General features: G+C 39.7%; 3 protein-coding genes across 3 annotated transcripts; 1 reads left to right on the forward strand and 2 right to left on the reverse strand.

Moving 5' to 3' along the window:
* Positions 1-5,627: 5,627 nt before the first annotated feature.
* Positions 5,628-6,662, reverse strand: LOC122642259 (protein HYPER-SENSITIVITY-RELATED 4-like). The gene has a single exon (XM_043835702.1). The coding sequence runs from the start codon at positions 6,660-6,662 to the stop codon at positions 5,628-5,630; it is 1,035 nt and encodes a 344-aa protein (XP_043691637.1).
* Positions 6,663-17,355: 10,693 nt separating this feature from the next.
* Positions 17,356-19,129, forward strand: LOC122642260 (lysM domain receptor-like kinase 4). Its single transcript, XM_043835703.1, has 2 exons — positions 17,356-17,574; positions 18,494-19,129. The coding sequence occupies exons 1-2, from the start codon at positions 17,356-17,358 to the stop codon at positions 19,127-19,129; spliced, it is 855 nt and encodes a 284-aa protein (XP_043691638.1).
* A 2,940-nt stretch (positions 19,130-22,069) lies between these two features.
* On the reverse strand, positions 22,070-24,264 carry LOC122642262 (AAA-ATPase At3g50940-like). Its single transcript, XM_043835704.1, has 2 exons — positions 23,248-24,264; positions 22,070-22,465 (listed from the first exon to the last, which is right to left on the reverse strand). Exons 1-2 carry the CDS (start codon positions 24,262-24,264, stop codon positions 22,070-22,072), a joined length of 1,413 nt encoding a protein of 470 aa, XP_043691639.1.
* Between the last annotated feature and the right edge of the window lie 495 nt (positions 24,265-24,759).

A 24,759-nucleotide genomic window follows, 5' to 3' on the forward strand; every position in this document is an offset into this window, starting at 1 on the left:
CATAAAAATATTTAAACAAAAAATAATTCATGAAAATAAACAGACCTTTTAAATTCTTCTCGAGGTGTCCTTCTGCCTTCAACTAACGAAAAATTGAATACTATTTTGTCGAATATTTGGTTTCTAAACTCGTCATATTTTTTCAGTCTTGTGGCGTCAATATGATGCAGTACGTTGGCACCCCAAAACTCTAACTGTTTAATATTTTTTTTTGGTGCAGCGCCATACTTCATGTGCAGAATTTCTAGAATGAAAAAATAAATAGTTAATTAGTAAAGTTTTAACTTACATCAAATTTAAAGTTGAAAATAAAGTATATTATTACCCTTTGAATCACCCTCTGCATTAAAGCCAGTGGCCACAATGTTGTGGCCGCTCTTGAATTTTGCGATAAGAGCCAGTGAGAAGAAAAAATCAGGTTCTCTTACTAGGAGAATTTTTTCTGTGACCGAGTAGTGTTCTTTTACTTCTTTTACTGGATACGAAATCGTTTTTATTTTTGTGTTCCTCGTCGAGCAATATCTGAATTGTTGGGTTGGTGCAGTTTTTCCTACAGGCAAGACTGATTTTCTTTGATACCATTGATAGAATAATCTATGCGGAACATTTATGGAGATCAATGAGCATACAAATATAAATATGGAGGTGTGATGGGTGTACTTGGATCCATGGTTAGGAAGTCGAATATTTGACAATCTCTGTCGCACATGAACTGCGTTGGTCTGGTCTACCCTCTTCCACAAGACTTTAGTTTTCTCAAGTTAGTCACTTAATGGGTTAATGACAACTATTTATAGTGGTGAGGATAGGGACCAACCCTGCAAAGAAACTAGGGTTTCCTTCCCATTAAGGAAACAATACTTTAGGTCCACACATAGGAACTGGATTCGAACCATTAGGTAGCTTCCATCAACACAACTAAATCGATTTTATTAAAATAAAAGTGGGACTATGCCAGCCCACCTTATGAAAATCTTACACCTACTCCTCAGGATTTGATCTCTCCTACAAGATAGGAAAAGATATGAGAAAACTCCTATACCTAAACTAATTGTTGTAAATATGAGAATACAATTATAAATATCCCCCCTTATCACAATAAACGATAAGGAGAATTCACTCCAAAGACATACTCTTATATGGTATCATCGGCCCTTGACTAACGTCAAAGAAGGATCCATGGGAGACTCAAACACTTCCTTCACCACCATCCCTACCGTCGATACTCAAAATACCTTCATCTCCCCTACCAATATCGTCTCTCTACTTCCTGTCAAACTAGACAGAAACAACTATCTCTTATGGAAATCACAATTTCTACCTCTACTCCATGCTCACGATCTGTATGGGTATCTCGACAGCACCACAGCCACCCCATCCAAAACTCTATCTTCTTCTCCTACCTCCACCTCCACAGATACTCACTCACATAATCCTGCCTATTTAGCCTGGAGAAAACAAGATCAAATTATATTGAGTTGGATTATCTCCTCCATGACTGAAAATACTTTGGCCCAAATAGTCGGTCTCACTTCATCTCATGCTGCATGGAGCAGTCTTGAGAAGACTTATACATCTCACTCTCAAGCTAGGGTGATGTAGCTGAAATATCAGCTCTTACAACTGAAGAAATGCACCTCCTCAATGGTAGAATATTTGCAACGTGTTAAAAACTTAGTGGATAACCTAGCTGCTGCTGCACATCCAGTGTCCAAATCCGATATCATCCTTGGTATACTTCGAGGACTTGGCCCAAAATATGGGTCATTTGCTACGTCAATCACTTCTCGGTTGGAACCTCTGCCACTTGATGACTTCACTGGATTGCTTCTCCATCAAGAAATTCTAAAGGAGCAAAGGTCTTCACCTCTAGATTTACCAACAGCTGAGGTGAACACTGTAGCCAAAACCACACCAACTTCTCAATCCAACAGAGGCCGTGGCTATTACAACTCCAATAACCGAAGTCGTGGAGGTCAAGTTGCACCCAACAATGGAGGCCGTGGAAGGTACTTCCCAAATAATTATCAGCAGTATCAACAAGTGCATTCAAATTCCGATTGTCAAATATGCCATCGCACAAACCATACTGCAGCAACATGCTACAATCGATTCAACCCCAATTATCATCCTCCAAATCCAACAGCAGGTTCGGGTCAGACAGAGGCGTTATTGGCTGCACCTTCAGCATCATTTGATTCAGCATGGTACCTTGATTCAGTGGTAACCCATCATATCACATCTGATATGGCAAATCTGAACATCAGTACTCCTTACATAGGATCAGACCAAGTCCGAGTTGGAAACGGGGCAGGTTTGCGAATTAACAATACTGGCATCTCTTTAATTCCCACTCCTATACGTAATTTTACTCTTCGAGATGTATTGCATGTGCCTACAATTACCAAAAATTTGTTATTTCTCAGTAAATTTATTACTGACAATAATGTCATTTTGGAATTTCATCCTACCTGCTATTATGTGAAGGATCCTCGCACGAGGAACACACTGCTCAAAGGACTGATTAAAGATGGACTCTATCAGCTTCCTAATCCATCCTCATCTCCACCATCACCAAAGCTGCCCACCATTCATATTGGCGAACGAGTAACACAGTTGATCTGGCATGATCGGCTAGGTCACCCTTCTTCAAAGTGCATGAACCATCTGCTTCATCAAGCATCATTACCACTGCAAGCATCTTCTACTTCTTCAGTATGTGCCTCATGCCAAATGGGAAAGGCCCACAAACTTTCCTTTAGTGTCAATAAATCCATAGCATCCTCACCATTTGAACTTGTGCACTCAGACATCTGGGGACCCGCACCAACAGCATCAGTTCAAGGCTTTCGTTATTACATTTCTTTCATTGATGACTTTAGTAGATTTACACGGATATGTCCTCTTGTAGCTCGGTCTGAAGCTCTATCAGTATTTATACAATTTAATATTCATGTTCAGAACATTTTCAAGTGTAAACTCAAATTTTTTCAATCAGATGGCGTAAGAGAATATCAGTCTTTTGATAGTTATTTCAAAGAAAATGGGATAGTGCATCAGTACTCCTGCCCTCACACATCCGAGCAGAATGGAAGGGCATAACACAAGCATTGACACATTGTGGAGATGGGCTTGACACTTATGGCACGGTCTTCCATCCCTATAAAATTTTGGGCTTCCGCTTTTGACACGACTGTGTACCTGATAAATCGGCTTCCAAACCAATTTTACATAATCGGTCCCCGTATCAAGTCCTTTTCAAAAAGGACCCTAACTATTCATTGCTAAGGACCTATGGCAGTGCCTGTTACCCTTAGCTCCAACCGTATAATTGGCGCAAGCTACAGTTTAGATCCACCAAGTGCGTTTTCTTTGGCTATAGCAACAACCATAAAGGGTATAAATGCTTCGACCCAACTATGGGCCGCACATATATATCACACCATGTCACATTTGATGAGGAGTGTTTTTCTTATGCTATAGCATCTCAAACCACTCAAACACCCTTACCTAACCCTACATCACCACCTCTCATTGTCACTAATGATAACATTGTCCCACAACCGTTACCAACCATTGCTCCCATATGTAGTTCTCAACACCAACACCCAACTTCACCACTTCTAAACCTTCCACCATCACCCACCGAATCTAGAGACATCCCATAATTATCTAAAATGACCATCAAGCCATGGCCCACCCATCTACCCAAACATCACTAACACCGATATCTACATTTACACCAGTTCACCATCCTATGTTACTCGCCTTCGATCTGGAGTAACTAGACCAGTTACCAAGCTTAATCTCATGGCCACTAAATACCCGATCCCATCAATCAACCTAACTGAAACTCAACCCAATGACATAGAACCCACATCCTACACCATGGTAAGTAAGGATAAACAATGGCGAGAAGCAATGGGTGAAGAATTTGATGCCCTTCTCCGAAACGGCACTTGGCAACTTGTATCTTATCATTCTTCAATGAATCTGGTGGGAAACAAATGGGTCTACAGAATAAAAAGGAATTCGGATGGCACAGTCTCGTTACAAAGCAAGACTGGTCGCCAAAGAATTTCACCAACGGGAAGGCATAGATTATTTTGATACATTCAGCCATGTGGTAAAGCCAAACACAATAAGGATCGTACTTTCTATTGCTGTGTCACGAGGATGGGTCTTGCGACAACTCAATATTCAAAATGCCTTCCTGAATGGGGCACTTCAAGAGGATGATTACATGACACAGCCACAAGGATTTGATGATGCTGCATATCCGAATCATGTGTGTCACCTAAAGCGTGCACTATTCGATCTTAAACAAGCTCCACGAGCTTGGAACAACAGGCTTGGAAATTTTTTGGTTTCAATCGGGTTTCAGCCATCACCATCCCATTGAGCCCTATTTGTTCATAAAAGTTGGGTCATCTACCTATTGGTCTATGTGGATGATATAATCATCTCAGGTGCAAGCTCTTTCCATGTGCAGGAACTAATAAGCAAGCTTGGCATAGAATTTGCCATCAAAGACCTAGGAGCCCTACATTACTTCCTTGGCATAGAAGTACTACGAGACAAAGATGGGCTGCATTTGTTACAAACTAAGTATACATTGGACCTCTTAAAGCAAGCAAACATGGTCGAGGCCAAGCCCATAGCTACACCGTGCTCTACGGCATCACTAGTACCTAGCACTAGTGTAGCTTTTGAGGACCCCACCAAGTACAGAAGTATCATTGGGGCCTTGCAGTACTTAACTCTGACCCCGCCTGACATTACTTTCTCGGTCAACAGGGTATGCCAATTTATGCACGCCCCATCAACTGGTCATTGGGCTGCAGTCAAAAGAATCCTTTGCTATCTCAAGGATACCATTGACCAGGGTATTCACATTAAACCCTTCAAGTCAACACAGCTCTATGCCTACACAGATGCCGACTGGGCTGGGTGCCAATATGATAGACAGTCCACGAGTGGTTATTGCATCTATCTAGGTACAAATTTGATTTCGTGGAGTTCCAAAAAGCAGCATACGGTTGCAAGGTCCTCAACCGAAGCAGCATATAAGGGTGTAGCTAATGCATCAGCGGAGTTAATTTGGCTTCGTCAATTATTGCTTGATCTTGGTGTCACCGTTTCCTCACCAGTACTTTACTGCGATAACATTGGAGCAACATATCTCGCAGCCAACCCGCTGTTTCATGCATGCACGAAACACATCGAGATAGATTACCACTTCGTCCGAGAACAAGTGGCCTCTAATCGTCTATGTGTTCACTTTGTGCCAAGTCAGGATCAGGTAGCTGACATTCTCACCAAAGGGTTACCAAGACCAAGGTTCAAGATACTGAGAGACAAGCTTACCGTCTGCAAAAGGCCGTTTCGCTTGCAGGGGGGTGTATAATGGATAATTCGAATTCAAATTTAAATATTCAAAATTTGGACTCATCATTGAGCAAGTCAGAGCTGGCTAACGATGCTCCTACTCCTCAGGATTTAATCTCTCTTACAAGATAAGAAAGAATATGAGAAAACTCCTATCTATTGTAACTAAATTTGCTGTTGTAAAGATGAGAATACAATTATAAATATCCCTCCTTATCACAATAAACGATAAGGAGAATTCACTCTAAAGACAAACTCTTATAGCCCTGATCAAAATTTAAAGGTTGTGTAGCTCTAGCCTCAGCTAGCCGATCTTGAAAGTCCACCGTGCAATCAATATCTTCCACAACTAGTATGGATCGGTTTGCAGTTGCTATCAACAATTTCCTTAGATCCGAGTTGTTGCGAAGATCACTGAGCTCCAAGTCATAGATATCGAAGTTGAGGTAATTGGCCATGGCAGCAATCACGCTTGACTTGCCCGTACCAGGAGGACCATACAAAAGGTACCCACGTTTCCAAGCCTTTCCAACTATCCTGTAGAAATCTTTTCTCTGAACAAACCTCTCCAGATCTTCCATTAACATTCGCTTGAGCTTCAAATCCATTGCCAATGTATCAAAAGTTGCAGGGTGATCCAAGTTTATGGAACTCCATTCATCTCCCAAGTTGCACCTATACAAACCTCTCATGTTCACAGTGAAGAGCTTCACTTTCTTATTCTCTTCTTTCATGGACTTGGATTGCTCTAATATGTAAGTCAAGTAAGACTGCAACACTTTTTCTTTGTATTTCTTACGAAAACAGAGCTCGAATGACCGGATTCCGGATGGGAAGGTGGAATTGAGGTCCCGTGGGTTGTGGTTATAACCCTTGGATTCGATTTGGGTATAAACGAATCTCCATTTGAATTGAATACCATGGAAGGTATCAATTATCTCTTGGTTTCTTCCCATGGCGACCTTGAGGTTCTTCTCCTTGTCAGATTTGCTAATTCTTAGTGTCTGGGTGTTGGGGGAAATCCTGTTTCCCAAGTAGATCTCTGCAGCTTCGTAGACTTTATTGTTTGTGAGCTCATCAAATTCCTCGATGATAATAGTCATTTGGGAAGAGAAATGGTTGATGAGTCTCCTAAAACCATAGTAGAAAAAATCATGGACCTCATGAGGTAAGAAGTCCTGAAATATAGTCCGGACGAGCTTGGCCGAAGCAGCCACAGAGGCTGCCGTGGATAATACTGTTTTGGCAGAGGGCATGTTATTAGTGGAAGACATTAATGTTGTCAAAGAACAAATGTTTCTCAGCTGTGTTGGAGGAGTGAATAAGAACGGCTGAAAGTCTCCTGGGCTCAACTATATGTAGTTAGTGGGTGTATGAATTCCTTAATTAACATTCTATAATCTAATATTGTAGAGGCATTTTCATAGAAACTTCATATGTCAGAGTTTCTTGGAGAAATTTCAAAGTAAATATTTTACCCAAAAGACTAGCACCTCAAAAAACAGAAGATTAATCCCAACCATTAGCAAGAAAAAGTCATATATCTTAGGATTTGGATCTTCTGCGGCCTACGGTTGTGCGGCCATTGTGCTGCGCAAAATTATCAGACCACCACCTCAGCATAGATGTCCATCCAATGGTTGGGCATCGAATTCCTCAAAAATACCGCTCATAATTCTAATTTGAAAAGAGCTTGATGTCCAACCATTGGATATTTGGATGGGTATATAGTGCTGAGGTGGAGATCTGAGACTTGTGCGTAGTATGATGGCCACACAACCCCAAGATCCAAATCCTATATTATATATGACTTTTCCTGCTAATGGTTGGGATGAGTTTCTTACTTTGAGGTGCTTGTCTTTTGGGTAAAATGTTGACTTTGAAATTTCTTCAAGAAACTCCAACATATGAAGTGTCTATCAAAATGCTTCTATAATATAGCTTATAGAATGTTAGTTAAGGAATTCATACACCCACCAACTACCACTGTACCACTTACCGTGTACCATATTTATACTACTAATGTAATACATTTTTTTTTTTTGAAAAATCTTATCCCTATTGAATGCCCCCATACACACACGTATAGTATTAGTCTTGTGTTGGTGCAGGGGCCATGTAGCTTGATAGCAATTTCTCTCCGTTAAAAAAAATGAAGGATGATGACTAACTTCCAATAAAAAAATGATGGTGACCAACAAAAGCACATTCAATGTTTGATCTAATAAGATAATGAGTTTAGTATTATCGAACTACGTCAAAATCTCAATTTATCTTATTAAATAAATTGGAAAAACACATGAACTACCATTTGGATGTGCAACTCAAAACTGATGTGGGACTACACTTCCATAATTGCCAGAATCTCTACTTACCTCAAGTAGATTCTTGAACATTTGAATTTACGATTTGCATTACTTTCAGCCTTTGTTAATTAGAGGATTGGTTGTAGGAGCGCTACCTTATGAAGGATTCAGGCACTTTTCTCTTTGCTCTTTTTGGAAGGAGATAGTTTAACTCAGTTGTGTCACCATCAATAAACAATGGAGAGAGGTATTACCTAGGAAGTCAAGGATATCAAGTATTTGTAATTTCTACCAAAAAAAAAAAAAAAGTATTTGTAATTGGTATGTTGGAATTCCTCCTCTTCTCAACCTATCAATAAACAATGGAGAGGAATGACTTCTGAGTCCTCCCCCTTCCTCTTCCTTGGGGACCAAATGTTCTTTTATAATTTCTTCTTTTTCTTTTTTTTTTTTTTTTTTTTTTTTTTTAATTCTTAAGATAATATTTATTGATAATTGAGCTTTGATTTCTTGTATATTGTACAGTCTTACCACTTCCCACTTGGCAAATCAGGTAAGGCCCAAATATGTGAGCAGGTTTAGACCAAACTCTTGTAGATTTTTTTTTTGTGTAAATCCTTTTCATATAGATGTAAGTATCTAACCCAACTATTATCTTCATCTTTTTTATTTTTGGTAGTAAAAAATTAAAGAAAAAAGACTGGGCACACCGCTGATATGCCACAAACTAGCGCCTACTATGTCTATCTCTCTCTCTCCCCCTCCCCCCTTTTGAAATGACTCCCCTGTCGCTCCAGTATGATGCTATATATATTCTCAACTCCTCCACTAAAAAGCTCAAAGACAGAATTTCATCTACATGACCTATTTGAAAAAGGTCCACCATTTTGAGCAAAGTGGATAATTTGTTTTGGCCAACTCACCATTGAATTAGTTGTACAAATTAGCCACATGTCAAATTTTATGTTTAAATACAATCAAGTACCCTTCCATGAATATCCATGCATCCTTTTATTTTACATCCATTCGTGTGTTTTGATATATATAGTCCCTAGATGTTCAAAGCATTATTTTTTTCAAGTTGCCAAATTTTGTTACGGCTGAAATTTGCCGTGTCAGCAGAGGACCTCAGGATCTACTTGTTTAAAAAAATTTGGACCCCCATCCAATCCACCATTTAGCGCCTTTTGGATTTCCATATTTGAACAGACTTTTAAGGAAAACTCTGCCCTTCCTTCCCCCACACCCAAAAAAAAAAGAAAAAAAAAAAAAGAAAAAGAACAGAGGAACTATCAGATACTGGATTTTAAAAACTCTAAACAATAAATTAATGACAATGGTGATCGAAGAATATGGTAATCCAAATGGAAACATAAAATAGGAAGGAAAATCAAACCAAATCTCAATCTTAATGGAGAGGGTAGTGGTGATGATGGAGTTTCGAATAGAATAGGAGAAATGAAGAGGATGGTGTGATGATTTCAGGAAATGAGAGAAAATAAATGAGGCGATTAGAAGAAGAAGAAGAAGAAGGGTATCAGTGTTGCTATTGGTGCTTTCTTACCAGGCTCAGAGAAGTCTCAGCATCCTGCTCAGGCTATTTTCTTCACTTTTTAAAAACATAAACGGATAAACCTTTATTGTTCCACCATGCCTTAGTCAAAATTTGTAAGAAAGGGGTTGCAGAAGAAGGAGGGTAAAAGGGTCATGTAGATCCATATATATAGATATAGCTCTGAAACAAAGGAGAAGGTGTTGCACTCTTACTTAAATGTCTTACATAATGGAGCAATCCAAGTCCATAAAAGAAGAGAATAAAACAATGAAGCTCTTCACTGTGAACTATAAAGGTTTATTAAAAAAGGGTTATTTCCAAATGTTCTCCTAAAAATGGCTAAACTTACAGTTGCCCTCTTGAATTTTCACTAATTCCATGTGCACCCTTGTTTTTCAAACTAAGTATCACTATAGTCCCTGCCGTTAGACAGAGACGTTATGTTATAACGGATCCCAGTTTTTAAACTTTGATAGATCATTCTGCCCCTGGATAAGGTAAAATGACAAAAATGACCTTACTTGGAAGAAAAAAAAAAAACCTGCAACTCATCTTCCCCACATCGATTGGGGAAGATGAGTTGCAGGTATCCTTCAATCCATTCACAATCGATTTTCCTCCCCGTCAATTCTTACCCTTCACAACGGATTCTGTGCAGATGGCTCTGAAGAACCGAATTTCTGGGTAACCGGAGAGAGCTCGATCGAACATGCATGGGGTTAGGGTTAGGGTTCCAGTTTCTGTGGCGCAGGTCTTGAAGCATGAGCCTTGGAATTGATAGCTTTCATCACCAAAAGCTGGTTTTGCAGAGAAGTATAGGAGGATGTTTTTTCCAACAAGCTGAGAGATCGGAATCTGAAATGAAAGATGGTTTGATTGGGGTCAAATACGGAAGAGAGAGAGATCAAGGAAATGCATGGTATTGATGTATGCATTTTTTAAGAAATTAACGATAATATTAGGGACACATTCTCTTGAATGAAATCTCTCTATAATCCAAACCAGCATACAAGCCTCCCAAGTAACATAAGCTGTTAAGGAGCCGTGTGTCTTCGGATGGTCGATAAAACCTAAGTGATATCATATATAAGTTACCAAATGAAAAGGTAGGATTTGGGAGATCAATTTGCTAATGGTGATTCCTTCAATGCGAAGAAGTCTTACCTGGGTGCCATCTTTACTAATCACAAAATCCCAATCTTTCAGAACCAAAATTGATTCTAAACTTTGTGCTTCTAGTTTGCCTCCTCTATCTTTGCCATCTCATCCAACTTTTCAGGTGTGAATGGGAATGCTTGAACTCCATGATTTTCTACGATCTCAGCAACATTGGGATTCAGTTTTTCCATTCGGTTCTTCAGAGCCATCTGCTTTCGAATTAGGGTTTTTGGAAATTTTCTCTCTCTCTCTCTCTTCTCTCTCTTAATTTCTCCTTGGTCCTGCGTCTGCATTGTTCTTCTCAATCAATCTCCCCAAAACGACTCAATGGAATTAGGGTTTCTTGAAACGATGGATACAACTAACCTTTACAAAAATAAAAATGAGTTTGAGAAATCTAATCATCAAAATGAGTTGCACGTGTAGAACAAGTAGCAAGCTTGAGAGATTTAATCATCAAGATGAGTTGCAGGTGTTTTTTTTTTTTTTTTTTTCTTCCTAGGTAAGGTCATTTTTGTTATTTTACCCTATCCAGGGGCAGAATGATCCATCGAAGTTCAAAAACTAGGATCCGTTATAACATAACATCTCTGTCTAACAACAGGGACTATAGTGGTACTTAGTTTGGAAAGCAGGGGTGCACATGAAGTTAGTGAAAATTTAACAAGGCAACTGTAAATTTGACCATTTTCAGGAGGGCATTTGGAAATAACCCTTTTTTTTAATAAACCTTCATAGTTGAGTTGACGGTGAAGAGCTTCATTGTTTTACCCAAAAAAAATTAAAAAAGAGCTTTATTCTCTTCGTTTATGGACTTGAAGTGCTCCACTATATATGTAAGACATTAAGTAAAGAGTGCAACACCTTCTCCTTTGTTTCAGAGCTATATCCATATATATATACATGGATCTAGATAATCCTAGATTCTAAGTTCAAGTAATTAAAAAAGGAAAAAGAATTAATTGTAGTTTATATCGGTGGTATCAGATTAAAGGATGATAAAAAGGTTTTTTAAAAAAAAAAAACCCCAAGAAGATATCAGTATTTTGAAAGGCAAAACGGTTCAATACGATCGATCTGTATTAGTATCAGGCTATCAACCAAGATTGATACACATTCCAATACCCATACCGAAATACTAAGTAGTTGGTACAACTTTATTATGCAATGTATATATTGACAAGAATGTAACTTTGTATGATTCAATCACTTGTAAACACCAATTTCATATAGCCAAATTAATATCCTTGGAAATTATATATATCTAGAATGACACAAGTAAAAAATTAACCACAATTTAATAAATAAGAATACATTAGAGTTCACCAAATCCATTCACTCAACAAAATAAATTCAATTTCTTTTATGTTAGGTTATCTCTATCATTTATTTGGAGTAAACCAAATGGGTGGTGAGAATGGATGACAAGCATTGTCAGGGTAATGAAGCTCAATGTGTCCATCTTCCAAGTGAAAGACTCCCATGTCACTACCAGCCCACCCTTTGGGAGGCCCATGATGTGCTTCTAGATAGTCATCTGTGAAGTAAATACAATCTCTCTTGACTCCTATCCCTTGAGAGTCATCACAACAATATGAGAAAGATGTATTATAACTTAAAAATAATGATTGGTCACCCAAACTTTTCATCTCAACCCACAACCTGATGTAGAAGTCCAACTTGAAAACACTGAACCTAGTTATTTTATAATCAGGAGAACAACCATCATCAAATTCTACTTGCCTTATAACCTATAATAGCTCCCCTGAACATTCAACCAAGTACTTCTGTCCATAACTTCGTCTCACAGGAGGTGTGATTAGTGTAGTCTTTGGATGAACACCAATATCACAAGACACAACATTCCCATGCCAAGTTATGGCATAAAACTGTTCCTTGTACTATATGGCATCAGTAAATGCAATCCATTTACTCGGTATAGTAGTCCATGCTTTATCTCCTGGTCTTGTAATCGCCAATTTCTGCTAGTCTGAATAGAAGGCCATTGCTATGTAGTCAGGGTTTGAAGGACTGGATGATAACACAACTTTTAGAATGAATCTGTCACGCAATTCTTCGGAAGTGAAACACTGTTTTACAAAGTTCTCTTGATCCGGGAGTGTCGTTTGATGTGGAAGCTGAAATTGGACTCTGGTATATGGATTTAACAAATGAATCGATAAGCCTTCATCCACCATTACCAACCAGCCTTTAGAAGATCCGATGCAACGCTTTGCATGAGCTGTTGGGGGGAAAATGGTCGAACCGATTTCCCACTTGTGTGTAGGTCACAGGAGGAAATACGATTGCGCCACCAACACTGTTCACGTGAATAGTACCCTATAAATAGTAACTATGCGGGTCCCACTAAAATACAAAGTAACAAAAAGTAAAAAAATACACTTGAATTTTTACGTGGAAAACCCTTCTGCCACTGAAGGAAAAAACCACGGGACCTTGTCCGATCAAAACTTCCACTATCAATAAATGGGATTACAACATCAAGAAAAGACCCTCTTGGATAAGCACAAAAACTCACCAAATGGGTGGAACTATAAGAGTACAACACTCGTACAAGAACCGTTGGAACCTATTTCTCTCGTTCTTGCGATCACGTACTCTCTTACTGGGAGAAAGCTTTTCTCTCTAAACTTCTCCCCATACATCCTCTCCCCTTCGTCCCTATTTATAGAAAATATGAGAGGGGAGGTATTGCTGTGTAGGAGACAAGGTAGGTGGGACGGTGCCACCCCCTCCCCTTTTTTCTTTTCATTTATTGTTCTTTTATTTTCTCCTTCTCTCTCTCTCTCTCTCCACTTCTTGTCTTCTTCTTCTTTATTTTCCTTTTTCATTTACTTAGTTTTTTTGACTTTTTCTCTTCACCATCTTTGGATGGTGGATACAAATAGTGGAGAGAGGAAGTACATGGGCCCCTCCATGTGAGGAGGATCCCAACAAACTCTCCCTTCGACTCACAAGGAGGAATCTCTTAATACTTGTCATGTTGATATCTGTGTATCCATACACAGGCTCTTCATCATGACGATCACCAATCTTCTCATTTTGTAGGAGTTCTCACCGCATCTTGCCAATCCTACAACATGATTCATTTGTTTCATTCTAAACCCTGCGCATCCCCAGTGCGTATATCATGATGTGTACACCATCGTCAATGCGTGTACCATTCTGTATACACCACTTGTTTGCAATTCTGTGTACACAGCTTGTGTACCATTCTGTGTGGCTCTAGTCTCTCAAACGAACATCACTCGATCGTGGTATGGATCCAACTTCAAACCAATCACTTGTACTTCATCATGCAATTACTCTACTTGCACAGCTTCAACATTCATCGGTATTCCGGTTTACCTTCATATACTAATGTGGTGGAACTCTGGTAGGCGGGTATCATCATCGCCATCAACACCATTTGCATCTCATCCCCTTGTTGTACATCTCCCCCATCATTAGTATTATGGGTGAGGATCTGGAACAAGACTAATGAGGCATCAGTACGAACACTTGAGGTTTGACAGGCACTAGATAATATCGCCGTCTGAGTAGACGGCAGCGGTGGTTATATTTCCATCTGTCTTCTCCTCCTGCTCCTCTCTTTCTTTATCTCTTTTTAGCTTTCTGCATTCCCTCTTCATATGCCCCTCCTTTTACAGTAGTGGCATGTAATCCCTTTCCTCGGTTGGCTTTTGCTTCTCCCCCAGTTCTCTGTAACAAGTGCTTCCTCATGGGGCTTGTTCAAGGATCCCCTTCTTGTCTCTTCATTCAAGAGACTTCCTATTACTTGACTCACTGTGAGTTTCCCGCCTGGTGCCGAATTGCTAAGAGACACCACCAGTGTCTCCCAGCTATCAAGTAACGAACTGAGAAGTAACAGGGCTTGCAATTCATCGTCAAGCACCATTTTCATCGAGGAGAGTTGGTTCACAACGCTTTGAGCCTCATTCAAATGTTCTGCAACTGAGCTTCCTTCTTTGTATTTGAGGTTCACAAGCTTCTTTATCAAGAAAGCTTTGTTGCCAGCTGTCTTCCTTTCGTACAAGTCTTCAAGTTTCTTCCACAGTGAATGTACCGACGTCTCTATGGATACGTGGTGGAAACGGTATCGTCCAAAAATTGTCGCATAAATCTAACGGCTTTTCGATCCAAGATTTTCCAATTAGCATCGGACATATTTTCAGGTTTCGCCGCAACACCCTGTATGGGTGCGTATAAGTCCTTGCAGTAAAGAAAGTCCTCCATCTTCGCTTTCTAGATCATCCAATTGCCTCCATTCAAGCTTACCATCCTTATTGAAGTAGTTTCCTCTATCGCCATTACACACGATCACACGAACCAGGCTCTGATACCACTTGTTGGGGGGAAAATGGTCGAACCAATTTTCCACTTGTGTGTAGGTCACGGGAGGAAATACGATTGCGCCAGCAACACTGTTCATGTGAATAGTATCTTGTGAATAGTAACTATGCGGGTCCCACTAAAATACAAAGTAAAAAAATACACCAGAATTTTTACGTGGAAAACCCTTCTGCCACTGAAGGGAAAAACCACAGGACCTTGTCGGGTCAAAACTTCCACTATCAATAAATGCGATTACAACTTCTCCAGTTACTACTAGAGGATTACAACATTAAGAAAAGACCATCTTGGATAAGCACAAAAACTCACCAAATGGGTGGAACTATAAGAGTACAACACTCGTACAAGAACCGTTGAAACCTAGTTTTCTCGTTCTTGTGATCACGTACTCTCTTACTGGGAGAAGGCTTTTCTCTCTAAACTTCTCCACATTCATCCTCTCCCCCTCATCCCTATTTGTAGAAAATATGGGAGGGGAGGTATTGCTGTGTAGGAGACTGTGTAGGAGACAAGGTAAGTGGGACGGTGCCACCCCCTGCCCTTTTTTCTTTTCATTTATTGTTCTTTGATTTTCTCCTTTTTCTCTCTCTCTCTCTCTCTCTCTCTCTCTCTCTCTCTCTCCACTTCTTGTCTTCTTCTTCTTTATTTTCCTTCTTCATTTACTTAGTTTTTTGACTTTTTTTCTTCACCATCTTTGGACGGTGGATACAAATAGCGCAGAGAGGAAGTACATGGGCCCCTCCATGTGAGGAGGATCCCAACATGAGCTTCAGGCAACTTTAACTCAAAAACATATCTTCTGGATAAAATGTAGAAGCCACGGATGATGCTATTGTCTTCCCTCTCAGGAAGCACCAACCATGGATCTTGGGAAGTTAAATGGTGGTGCATGGTCACCATAGTGGATTGCCATGGCCAGCAGCATAGTGCACCAAATGGAACATAATCAAGGAAACAAGTAAGCCTCCCTGAAATAATCTGAAGGAGTTTCCCCAAAAATTTAGACCAATGAGCTGTTGCTGCTGCATCATATTTCTTCATTCTTATAAAATGTCCTGCAAGACAAATGATTAATAAACAAGTCAGGTCATGTTAGGACTATGGGTGTGTAACCTGATCAACTTGTTAGGTAAACAAAATCTTCATATTACACGTTTGGATGAGTTGTGCTGAGCATGTACAGCAGCCTTACCCCTGTTTCAGAGAATTTTACTTGGGCTGTCTAATTGAATACTCAATCGAAATCATTTTTTTTTGGGTAAAGTACACGTATCCCTTAGAATGCACCCAATATTCCTCGTACCCCCTAAGCGGCTCAATATTCCATGTACCACCCCTGCTTTACACCCCAAAAGCCATTTAAGTGCACACCAGGTATTAAATGCTATAAAATGACCAAACTACCCTTTCTTCTATCTTTTCTAAAATTTGAAAAGACCTAATTGCCCTGACCTATTTGCTAAAATTTGAAAAGACCAAAATACCCTCATCTTCTTTTACATATCCACCACCGGCCACCACCGTCACCCACCAAAATTAAAATCGTCCGAAGAATCCGCTCTCAAATCAACAATCGCCGCCAAACTCCAGAAACTGCTCATGCTCGCTACCCACCACCACCTCCTCTTGAGAGCGGTTTCTTCGCCTACTCCGTCGTCGGATTCCACGGCTCCGGCAACGTCTCTTATAGATCCGCTTTAGCGGCAGTCTTCATCGAAGGGCTAAGTTTTCTCCTTATTTCTACAATCGGGTTAAGAACCAAACTCGCTAAACTCATCCCCAAATCCTGCTTCACCGACTATAAATAGAGGAAATTGAAGGTCTCGTGCTTTCTACGGAATCCCGAGGCCCAGACATCACCTTCTGTCGTTGTATGTTTCTCTTTCTCTTCCACAATTAAAAGGGTTTTCGTATATCAGAGAGGTAATTCGAATTTTTTGGATCATTCATTCATCGATGATCTATGGGGTTATTTTGAGTTTCTTGCTTAGGGCTTTCGGCCGACCTTTGCTCTCTGATTCCTCTGTGCAGGTGCGTGTTTGATCCCCTCTTTTCATTCTCAATAGATACATCTTCTATTAACGATCACTTTAACATCTGCAGTATGCTTTCTGTTTCTGATTTACATGGTTTTTTTTTTCCTGTTTCGAATTTTGTTTTGTTTTTAAAATGTTCTTGGAACCTAAATTCGTTTCTTAGCTGATTTATTTGTGGTTTTAAAATTTTATTGCGAATCTGATTAAAGTTGCAATTCTCTTTATTTCTCTTTTTGCTAATTTGTTTCATTTTTTAATTCCCGTTTCTTTTCCGATTCTATTCGATCTTTTGTGTAGAATGTAGATAGATTAGTTTTGGATTTTCGGTATCTGATTCATGTCTTCCTTGTATTTTTAAGAGAAGGCTTGGCCTCTCACTATTTGTTTCTTGGTGGTTTCTTTCAATTTTCAGTTTGTTAAATTCTCATAGTTTGTTCAAGGGGGCGAAAGTAGGGCGTGCTGAGTGCTCACTGGTAACTGGAGGATAGATGTATAAAGAGTTTCTGATCTTGCCCTTGAGACTGTTTTCCGATTGAACATGGGAGGTCCTTCGCTCACACCACAGAATGAAACCCTTGGCAGAATTTGGGAGAATGACAGGAAGTACCTCCATGTGAACAGCTCTGCTGTGAACGTATCAGTTAACCCATCAACCATAACATATCCAATGTCTGTCACACCTGAAATCGCGCCAAATTGGGTTTATGCCAGTGCAGAGACCATGGGAGATGCAAATGTTCCCATTGTGAACTTCAATGTAACTTGGGTCTTACGGTGGTTGGTGGTATTAATGGTGGTGGGTGGCGATGGTGCTGGAGGTGGGGCTTCACGGTTGGACGGTGATGGTGTTAATGGTGAGGGGTGGTGGTGGTGATGGGTATGTAAAAGAAGATGATGATTTGAGGAAGATGAGGACATTTTAGTCTTTTCAAATTTTAGCAAATAGATCAGGGCAATTAAGTTTCTTCAAATTTTAGAGAAGATAGAAGAACGGGTAATTTAGTTATTTTATAGCATTTAATACCTGGTGTGGACTTAAATGGCATTTGGGGTGTAAAGCAGGGGTCGTACGTGGAATATTAAGCCGCTTTGGGGGGTACGAGGAATATTGGGTGCATTCTAGGGGTACGGATACTTTACCCTTTTTTTTTTGGGTTTTTTTTTTGTTTTGTAATTTATACATACCACCTTTGAATTTTAACGAAAGTATAATTATACCCTTCAGTTTTGGATAATTTTGCATACCTCCCTAAGGTTTACAGACATTAACAAATACACCCATTCCGTCAGTTTATGACTAACAACGTTAAAAATATGCTGTGAACTGACAGAATTACCCTTACAAGAAGAAACAAGAAAAACAAAAAACTTCAACTCATCTTCCCCAAAATCGATTGGAGAAGATGAGTTGCTGGTATGGGAAATTAATGTACCCCTAACCAAATGAAAAAGAAACATTGAACGAGAAAAAAGCAGAGAAAGAGAGAGAGAAAGAGATGACGATTTTGACTTGAAACCGCTCCAATTCTCCAATCCCACCACACCAAAGGTAAAGATCAATTTAAGAATTTTGTTTTGAGTTCTCCCTTTCTCAAATCCAAATGGGTGTTCTTCAATCTTTGATCCTTCTCTGCAGTATATCCTTGATTTCTTCCTCATCTGTCACTCTTGCTCAGCAACGTTACGTGGGTTTCGCCCCTTTTAATTACGGAACTGCAAATAGTTCAACTTCTGTTCTTGGTTACTTCTGCGATGTCGTCAACCCAACTTGCCAGTCTTACCTGATCTACAGATCTCAGCCCCCATACTATAACATCGTTTCTTCCATCTCTAAGCTCTTTAACTCTGACCCGTCTCAGCTCGCCCAGATTAATTCGGTCTCTGAGAATGAGAACTTCGAAACAAACAAGGAGGTGATTGTTCCTGTCAATTGTTCCTGTTCCGGTCAGTTTTCTCAGGCAAACACTAATTATAGTATTCGACAAGGTGATCAGTTTTCAAAGATCACTAACGACACCTTACAAGGCCTTTCTACCTCTCAAGCTACCCAGAATCAAAACCCCAACGTTTCGACTTTGAACCTTAATATTGGCCAAATGATTACTATACCCCTTCGGTGTGCTTGCCCTATCAAAAATCAAAGTGATGCTAGCATCAAATATCTACTCAGTTACACAATCGCTCAGGGTGATTCTCTTTCCGCTATAAGTGGGCAGTTTCAAGTTTACTCCATGGACATCCTTGCAGCTAATGAGCTTTCTGACCCTCCTACCATTTATCCGTTCACAACCCTCCTTGTTCAAAATTCTTAAATTGATCTTTGCCCATTAGGTGTAAATTAATTTTTCATATCCATTGGGGAAGATGAGTTGCAGGTTTTTTTATTTGTTTCTTCTTGTAAGGGTAATTCTGTCAGTTCACAATATATTTTTAAAATTGTTAGTCATGAACTGACGGAATAGGTGTATTTGTTAACGTTTGTAAACCTTAAGGAGGTATGCAAAATTATCCAAAATTGAGAGAGTAAAATTATACTTTCGTTGAACCTCAGGGGTATTTGTCGTATGTGGAAATATGATGTGACCATTCCAACCTTTAGATATTAAAAAACCTATCCACATGTGAAATATAAAGGTTTATTTTACCAAAAGAAAAAAAATTTAAGGTTTAAACTTAATATATACATCCTCCCATGTGTGTCTATGTACCCTCCCATTGGTCCGTCCACTCTCTCTCTCTCTCTCTCTCTAATCCTATGAGGAAAAAGAATATTTAATTCTTAATAATAACGGGAGATTGATACAATGTTCAATCAAGGTCCGGGAATCTATTAGGGGGTTGCCCTTCCCACTTATATGCCCAAGACCCTCCCCAAGGCTAGTCGATGTGGGATTGGGGGACTTTTAAAGCCTATGATAGATCCCCACTCAATCCTTGGCATCTCCTCGCTAGAGGACCCACACCCGAGCTAGGATCCAAACTGCATTATCTCGTTCAATCCTAGTGTCCTCACCATGGCGTCCCACACTACAATGTCCTTAAACCCACGTCCCTAGACTTCCCTCGGGTTCAGCTCTGACACCAAATTGTCATAGGCGCAGGTCCACAACCCAAAAGATCATCTATTAGGGGGATCTTTATCGCCCTCAGTGCTGGGGGCGCTGCTGTGCGCATGCACTGAGGGGCAATAATTTTCCCTATTAGGGGGTTGTCCTTCCGCACTTATATGTCCAAGACCCAGCCCAAGGCTAGGCAATGTGGGATTGAAGGACTCTTTGTCCGTAACAGGTCCTTAACTAGATTCTGTCAGAGCTAATGACATTTTATTTTAGATTCACGTTTGACACCAATATTTGATTATTATTTTTCGTATAGGTGCAAAAATAGTCCACGGTGGGGCCCTTGTGTCTTCTTCCTCCGCACGCCATGTGTTCTGTTTCTTCATCTGAGAAAAAGAGGCAGAAGATTATGAATTTTTCATAGAATTTCGGAATAATGGTGGCATCTTGTCTACATGAGAATACTTAAGAAAGACCCATGTCTATGTATTGTTTGGTCATCTGTTTTTTCCTGAAGTTAAACGATATAGTAAGGATGTATATGAATAGTCAAAATCCATTGCTGTGTCCGTGTTTGTATCAATTTAGTACTATCTAGATTCGTCCGAAAGCTAAACAGATACGGATACGGATAGGCTATAGTTAACCGAAGAGCTATTTTTACCTGTAAACAGATAAAATATCCGATCCGCATCTGTGTCTATATCCATTTAACACTATCCGAATCCATCCAAAAGCTAATCGAATGCGGATGCGAATATAGCACTATCCGAGCCAAATCCGATCCGTTTACATCCCTACGATATAGAGGATTGCATCATTAAGGGTTGTTGTCAAGCCGTGCACACAATCATTCTCTATGATTCTTTAAACAAAGGAAAACTTGATGGAAATTCAATGAAGACGACTTGGAGTTCAACACTATTTGGGAAGAGAGTTTGTCTCTCCACAAGAAGAGAATTAGGGCACTTATAACACGTTTCGATCGGTTCAAATGAAACAAAAATTTTGAATTGAAACAAATCCTCTATTTCTTTTATAAAACATTTGGACAGTCAAATAGGCTTTTTTTGGTTGAAACTTTTGGATAGATAAATAATTGATTTTGTGATTGAAAAAATATATATATACATGAAAACGTATAGAGTGTTTACACTATATCACAGCTAATACCTAGAACCAAAAACTTTTCGTGATAGCATCATGAGGAAAGGGGGTAATAGATAGCTTTGATAATTCTATGGCTCGGTAGATTTTTATCTGATAAGATTCTCCAACACATCTTTGCTAGGAGAATCAAATTAGGGTGAGGGTACACTATGATGGATCCACCTCCTCTGCAGAGCGGGATGCGTTGGAAGATGTCTGGCGCACCATCAGCTTGACACATGATCGAGGTGCTGTTTGGAGGACAAGGATGGATGCGTATCACCCGAATGTAGTTTGTGGGAAATGAGAGGGGCATGAGACAAATCTGTAAATAGAAGGTAGGAGGAGAGAAAAATAATGTGGGGTCGCCATTTATGTGTCTTGGCATGTGAATTCATTCGAACACGTGATCTTGGAAGTTGCAAATCTGTTACCCATCAAATTATTATGATAAAATTTTCTTATCCTTAATCCCCTATTGATAATTGGTTAATATTCAGAGCAATAAAATTGACCTTAAATTTCCTTCATCCTTTCACCACAAAAAGTTTTCTATAGGAAAAAAATTGTTGTACTGCCCTTATACGAGATTCATTTATACCCTTCTCTCATAATAAATAGTGGGGCCCACACTGACATATCCTTCTCTCCTATTCTGACTATGTGGACCTCATATAGATGATATCATTTTCCAAATCCTCATTGGTGTAGTGTGTAGATTCCTTCATACACTGTTATTGAAAGAAACCCTCCCTCCAATTTATCAATCTTTTTAGGGCAGTGCAAGTTGGAAAGAATAAAGAAAACGTGTGACATAAACAAGTAATAACAAAGAAATAGACTTGATGAAAGTGAATGTTTTAGCATTAGCAATGAGAGGGATTTTCCAAGTCGATTTGAATTATCTTCTTCACATTGTCAACAAAGGGGCTGAATGTCTTTTTCTTTGGCTTCCAAACCTTTTAAGTAATACCCACCAAATATCTTTATCTCCCAGTTTCATATAAATCCACATCGAGTAGTCTTCCCTTTCTTTTTGGCCTCTCAGGGTTCTTTTTTGGTCTCAGTAGTGATATTTGCTTCCTCACTTTCCTTCTTCTTGGACTCCAAGAATTCAAGAAGGCCTTTAAGTGCAACATCAGGATTCCCCTTCTTCATGAGCTCCTCAGCGACCATTGCAGGAGTGACCTCAACTTTCTTTATTAGCTCTTCAATCACCCTGAAGAGTGGGTGATCGTTGATCTGGAGATAATTAGAGGCAAGGATCGTGAAACCACTAGGTGTGCAGAAAGACATGTGAACATGCATGTCCATGCGACCAGGGCGAAGCAATGCATGATCTAATCGGTCCTTGTGGTTGGTTGTGAACACGATGATCCGCTCATCCCCGCAACTTGACCATAGACCATCTATAAAATTTAGAAGCCCTGATAGGGTTACCTGTGGTCATGGGAGAGACCAGGCAAATCATATAAATCAGTTGCAAAATATATATGTTCAAACCATAGTTGGAAAATCAGATTTTCTGACTCGATTTGTTTTTCAAAAAAAAAAAAAAAATTGGTAACTCTGATTGGTTAAACCTAATCAAGGTGAATCATTTTTTTATATTAAATATATATGTAAAAAATAATAAATAAATAAAAAAGGAATCACGTATCATTGAATTTTGAGCTAATAACATTGCACATATTTAACAATATAAGTGAACCGGTTTTATAGTATTTTAAAAAATGATTAGACTTGACGAATGTATAGTGACTCGGGTAAAAAGACCTAGTCTTATTTGATTTGAATGATTCATGATCAAGACCTGTTATTTTTTTATCCAAGCCCAATCTACGTGATTGTTGACCAAAATTTTTCCAAATTTTGACTTGACTCAGTGACTTGCCCAAGTCAAAACCGGATTTTCCTACTTTGACAACGAACTGAATTTATGAGAGGTCGATTTGGGGAGTGAGGTGGGTGGGTGGGGGGGAGGTCTTTATCTCCTCTAGTTCCCTTCCCAACCCAGTTCCCAATTCCTCTAAAGGGGGGCTGGAATGACCACCCTGCCCCTGCCCAAACGCTCTACCCAGGTGGGGTCCACCACCCCCCTATTAGGGGGACTAGGGAACTAGACCGGACCGAGTATTGGAGGAGATAATTTTTCATTGGGGGGGGGGGGGGTTTCTTTAGTTAAGTCTTTGTATGGTAAAAGAGGAGAGAGAGACACACACCTGATTGGGCTGATCAAAATTTAAAGGTTGTGCAGCTCTAGCCTCAGCTAGCCGGTCTTGAAAGTCCACTGTGCAATCAATATCTTCCACAACTAGTATGGATCTGTTTGCAGTTGCTAACAACAATCTCCTCAGATTTGAGTTGTTGCGAAGATCACCGAGCTCCAAGTCATAGATATCGAAGTTGAGGTAATTGGCCATGGCAGCAATCAAGCTTGACTTGCCCGTACCAGGAGGGCCATACAAAAGATACCCACGTTTCCAAGCCTTTCCAACTCTCCTGTAGAAATCTTTTCTCTGAACAAACATCTCCAGATCTTCAATTAACATTCGCTTGAGCTCCAAATCCATCGCCAATGTATCAAAAGTTGCAGGGTGATCCAAGTTTATGGAACTCCATGCATCTCCCAAGTTGCGCCCATATACACCGCCCATGTTCACAGTGAAAAGCTTCACTGTCTTATTCTCTTCTTTCATGGATTTGGATTGCTCTAATATGTAATTCAAGTAAGATTGCAACACCTTCTCTTTGTATTTCTTATGAAAACAGAGCTCGAATGACCGGATTTCGGATCGGAAGGTGGAATTGAGGTCCCGTGGGTTGTGGTGGTAACCCTTGGATTCGATTTGGGTACAAACCAATCTCCATTTGAATCGAATACCATCGAAGGTATCAACTATCTCTTCGTTTCTTCCCATGGCGACCTTGAGGTTCTTCTCCTTATCGGATTTGCTAATTCTTAGTGTCTGGGTTTTGGGGGAAATCCTGTTGGCCAAATAGATCTCTGCAGCTTCGTAGACTTTATTGTTTGTGAGCTCATCGAATTCCTCGATGATAATAGTGAGTTGGGAAGAGAAATGGTTGATGAATCTCCTAAAACCAGAGGAGATAAAATCATGGACCTCATGAGGTAAGAAGTCCTGAAATATAGTCCGGACGAGCATGGCCGAAGCTGCCACAGAGGCTGCCGTGGATAATACTGTTTTGGCAGAGGGCATGTTATTAGTGGAAGACATATTGTTGTCAAAGAAATGTTTCTCAGCTGTGTTGGGAGGAGTGAATAAGAAAGGCTGAAAATCCCTTATAGTTAGAGAGAAAATATTAATGAAACTTTCTCAATATACTCAACTATATATAAGTTGGGGAAAATTATCATCTCCATTTATCTGTCCTTTCATTTCCTCCATTACATCTAATAGGGGGGAGTGGACTCCACTCGGGCAGTGTGTTCGGGTAGGGGATAGGGTGGTTATTTCCGCCCTTCCTATGAGATGTTATGGAGGATAAATTCCTTAACATTCTATATTCTATATTGTAGAAGCATTTTCATAGAAACTTCGTCTATTGGAGTTTCTTAGAAAAATTTGAGAGTCAATGTTTTACCCAAAAGACAAGCACATCAAAGAAAGAAAATTAATTCCAACCTAATTAGCAGGAAAAGTCATATATCTTAAGATTTTGATCCTCTGCGGCCTGGGGTTGTACGGCCATTGTGTTGCCTGCAACTCTTA

Source organism: Telopea speciosissima, chromosome 10 (assembly GCF_018873765.1).
Source record: "Telopea speciosissima isolate NSW1024214 ecotype Mountain lineage chromosome 10, Tspe_v1, whole genome shotgun sequence".
NCBI classification, from domain to species: Eukaryota; Viridiplantae; Streptophyta; class Magnoliopsida; order Proteales; family Proteaceae; genus Telopea; species Telopea speciosissima.

Coding starts and splice junctions, on each gene's coding strand:
- LOC122642260 (XM_043835703.1), top strand. CDS start 17,356: ATGGGAGGTCCTTCGCTCACACCACAGAATGAAACCCTTGGCAGAATT. Junction 17,575..18,493: donor TTCCCATTGTGAACTTCAAT/GTAACTTGGGTC, acceptor ACTCTTGCTCAG/CAACGTTACGTGGGTTTCGC.
- LOC122642259 (XM_043835702.1), bottom strand. CDS start 6,662: ATGTCTTCCACTAATAACATGCCCTCTGCCAAAACAGTATTATCCACG.
- LOC122642262 (XM_043835704.1), bottom strand. CDS start 24,264: ATGTCTTCCACTAATAACATGCCCTCTGCCAAAACAGTATTATCCACG. Junction 22,466..23,247: donor ATTTTGATCAGCCCAATCAG/GTGTGTGTCTCT, acceptor CCATGACCACAG/GTAACCCTATCAGGGCTTCT.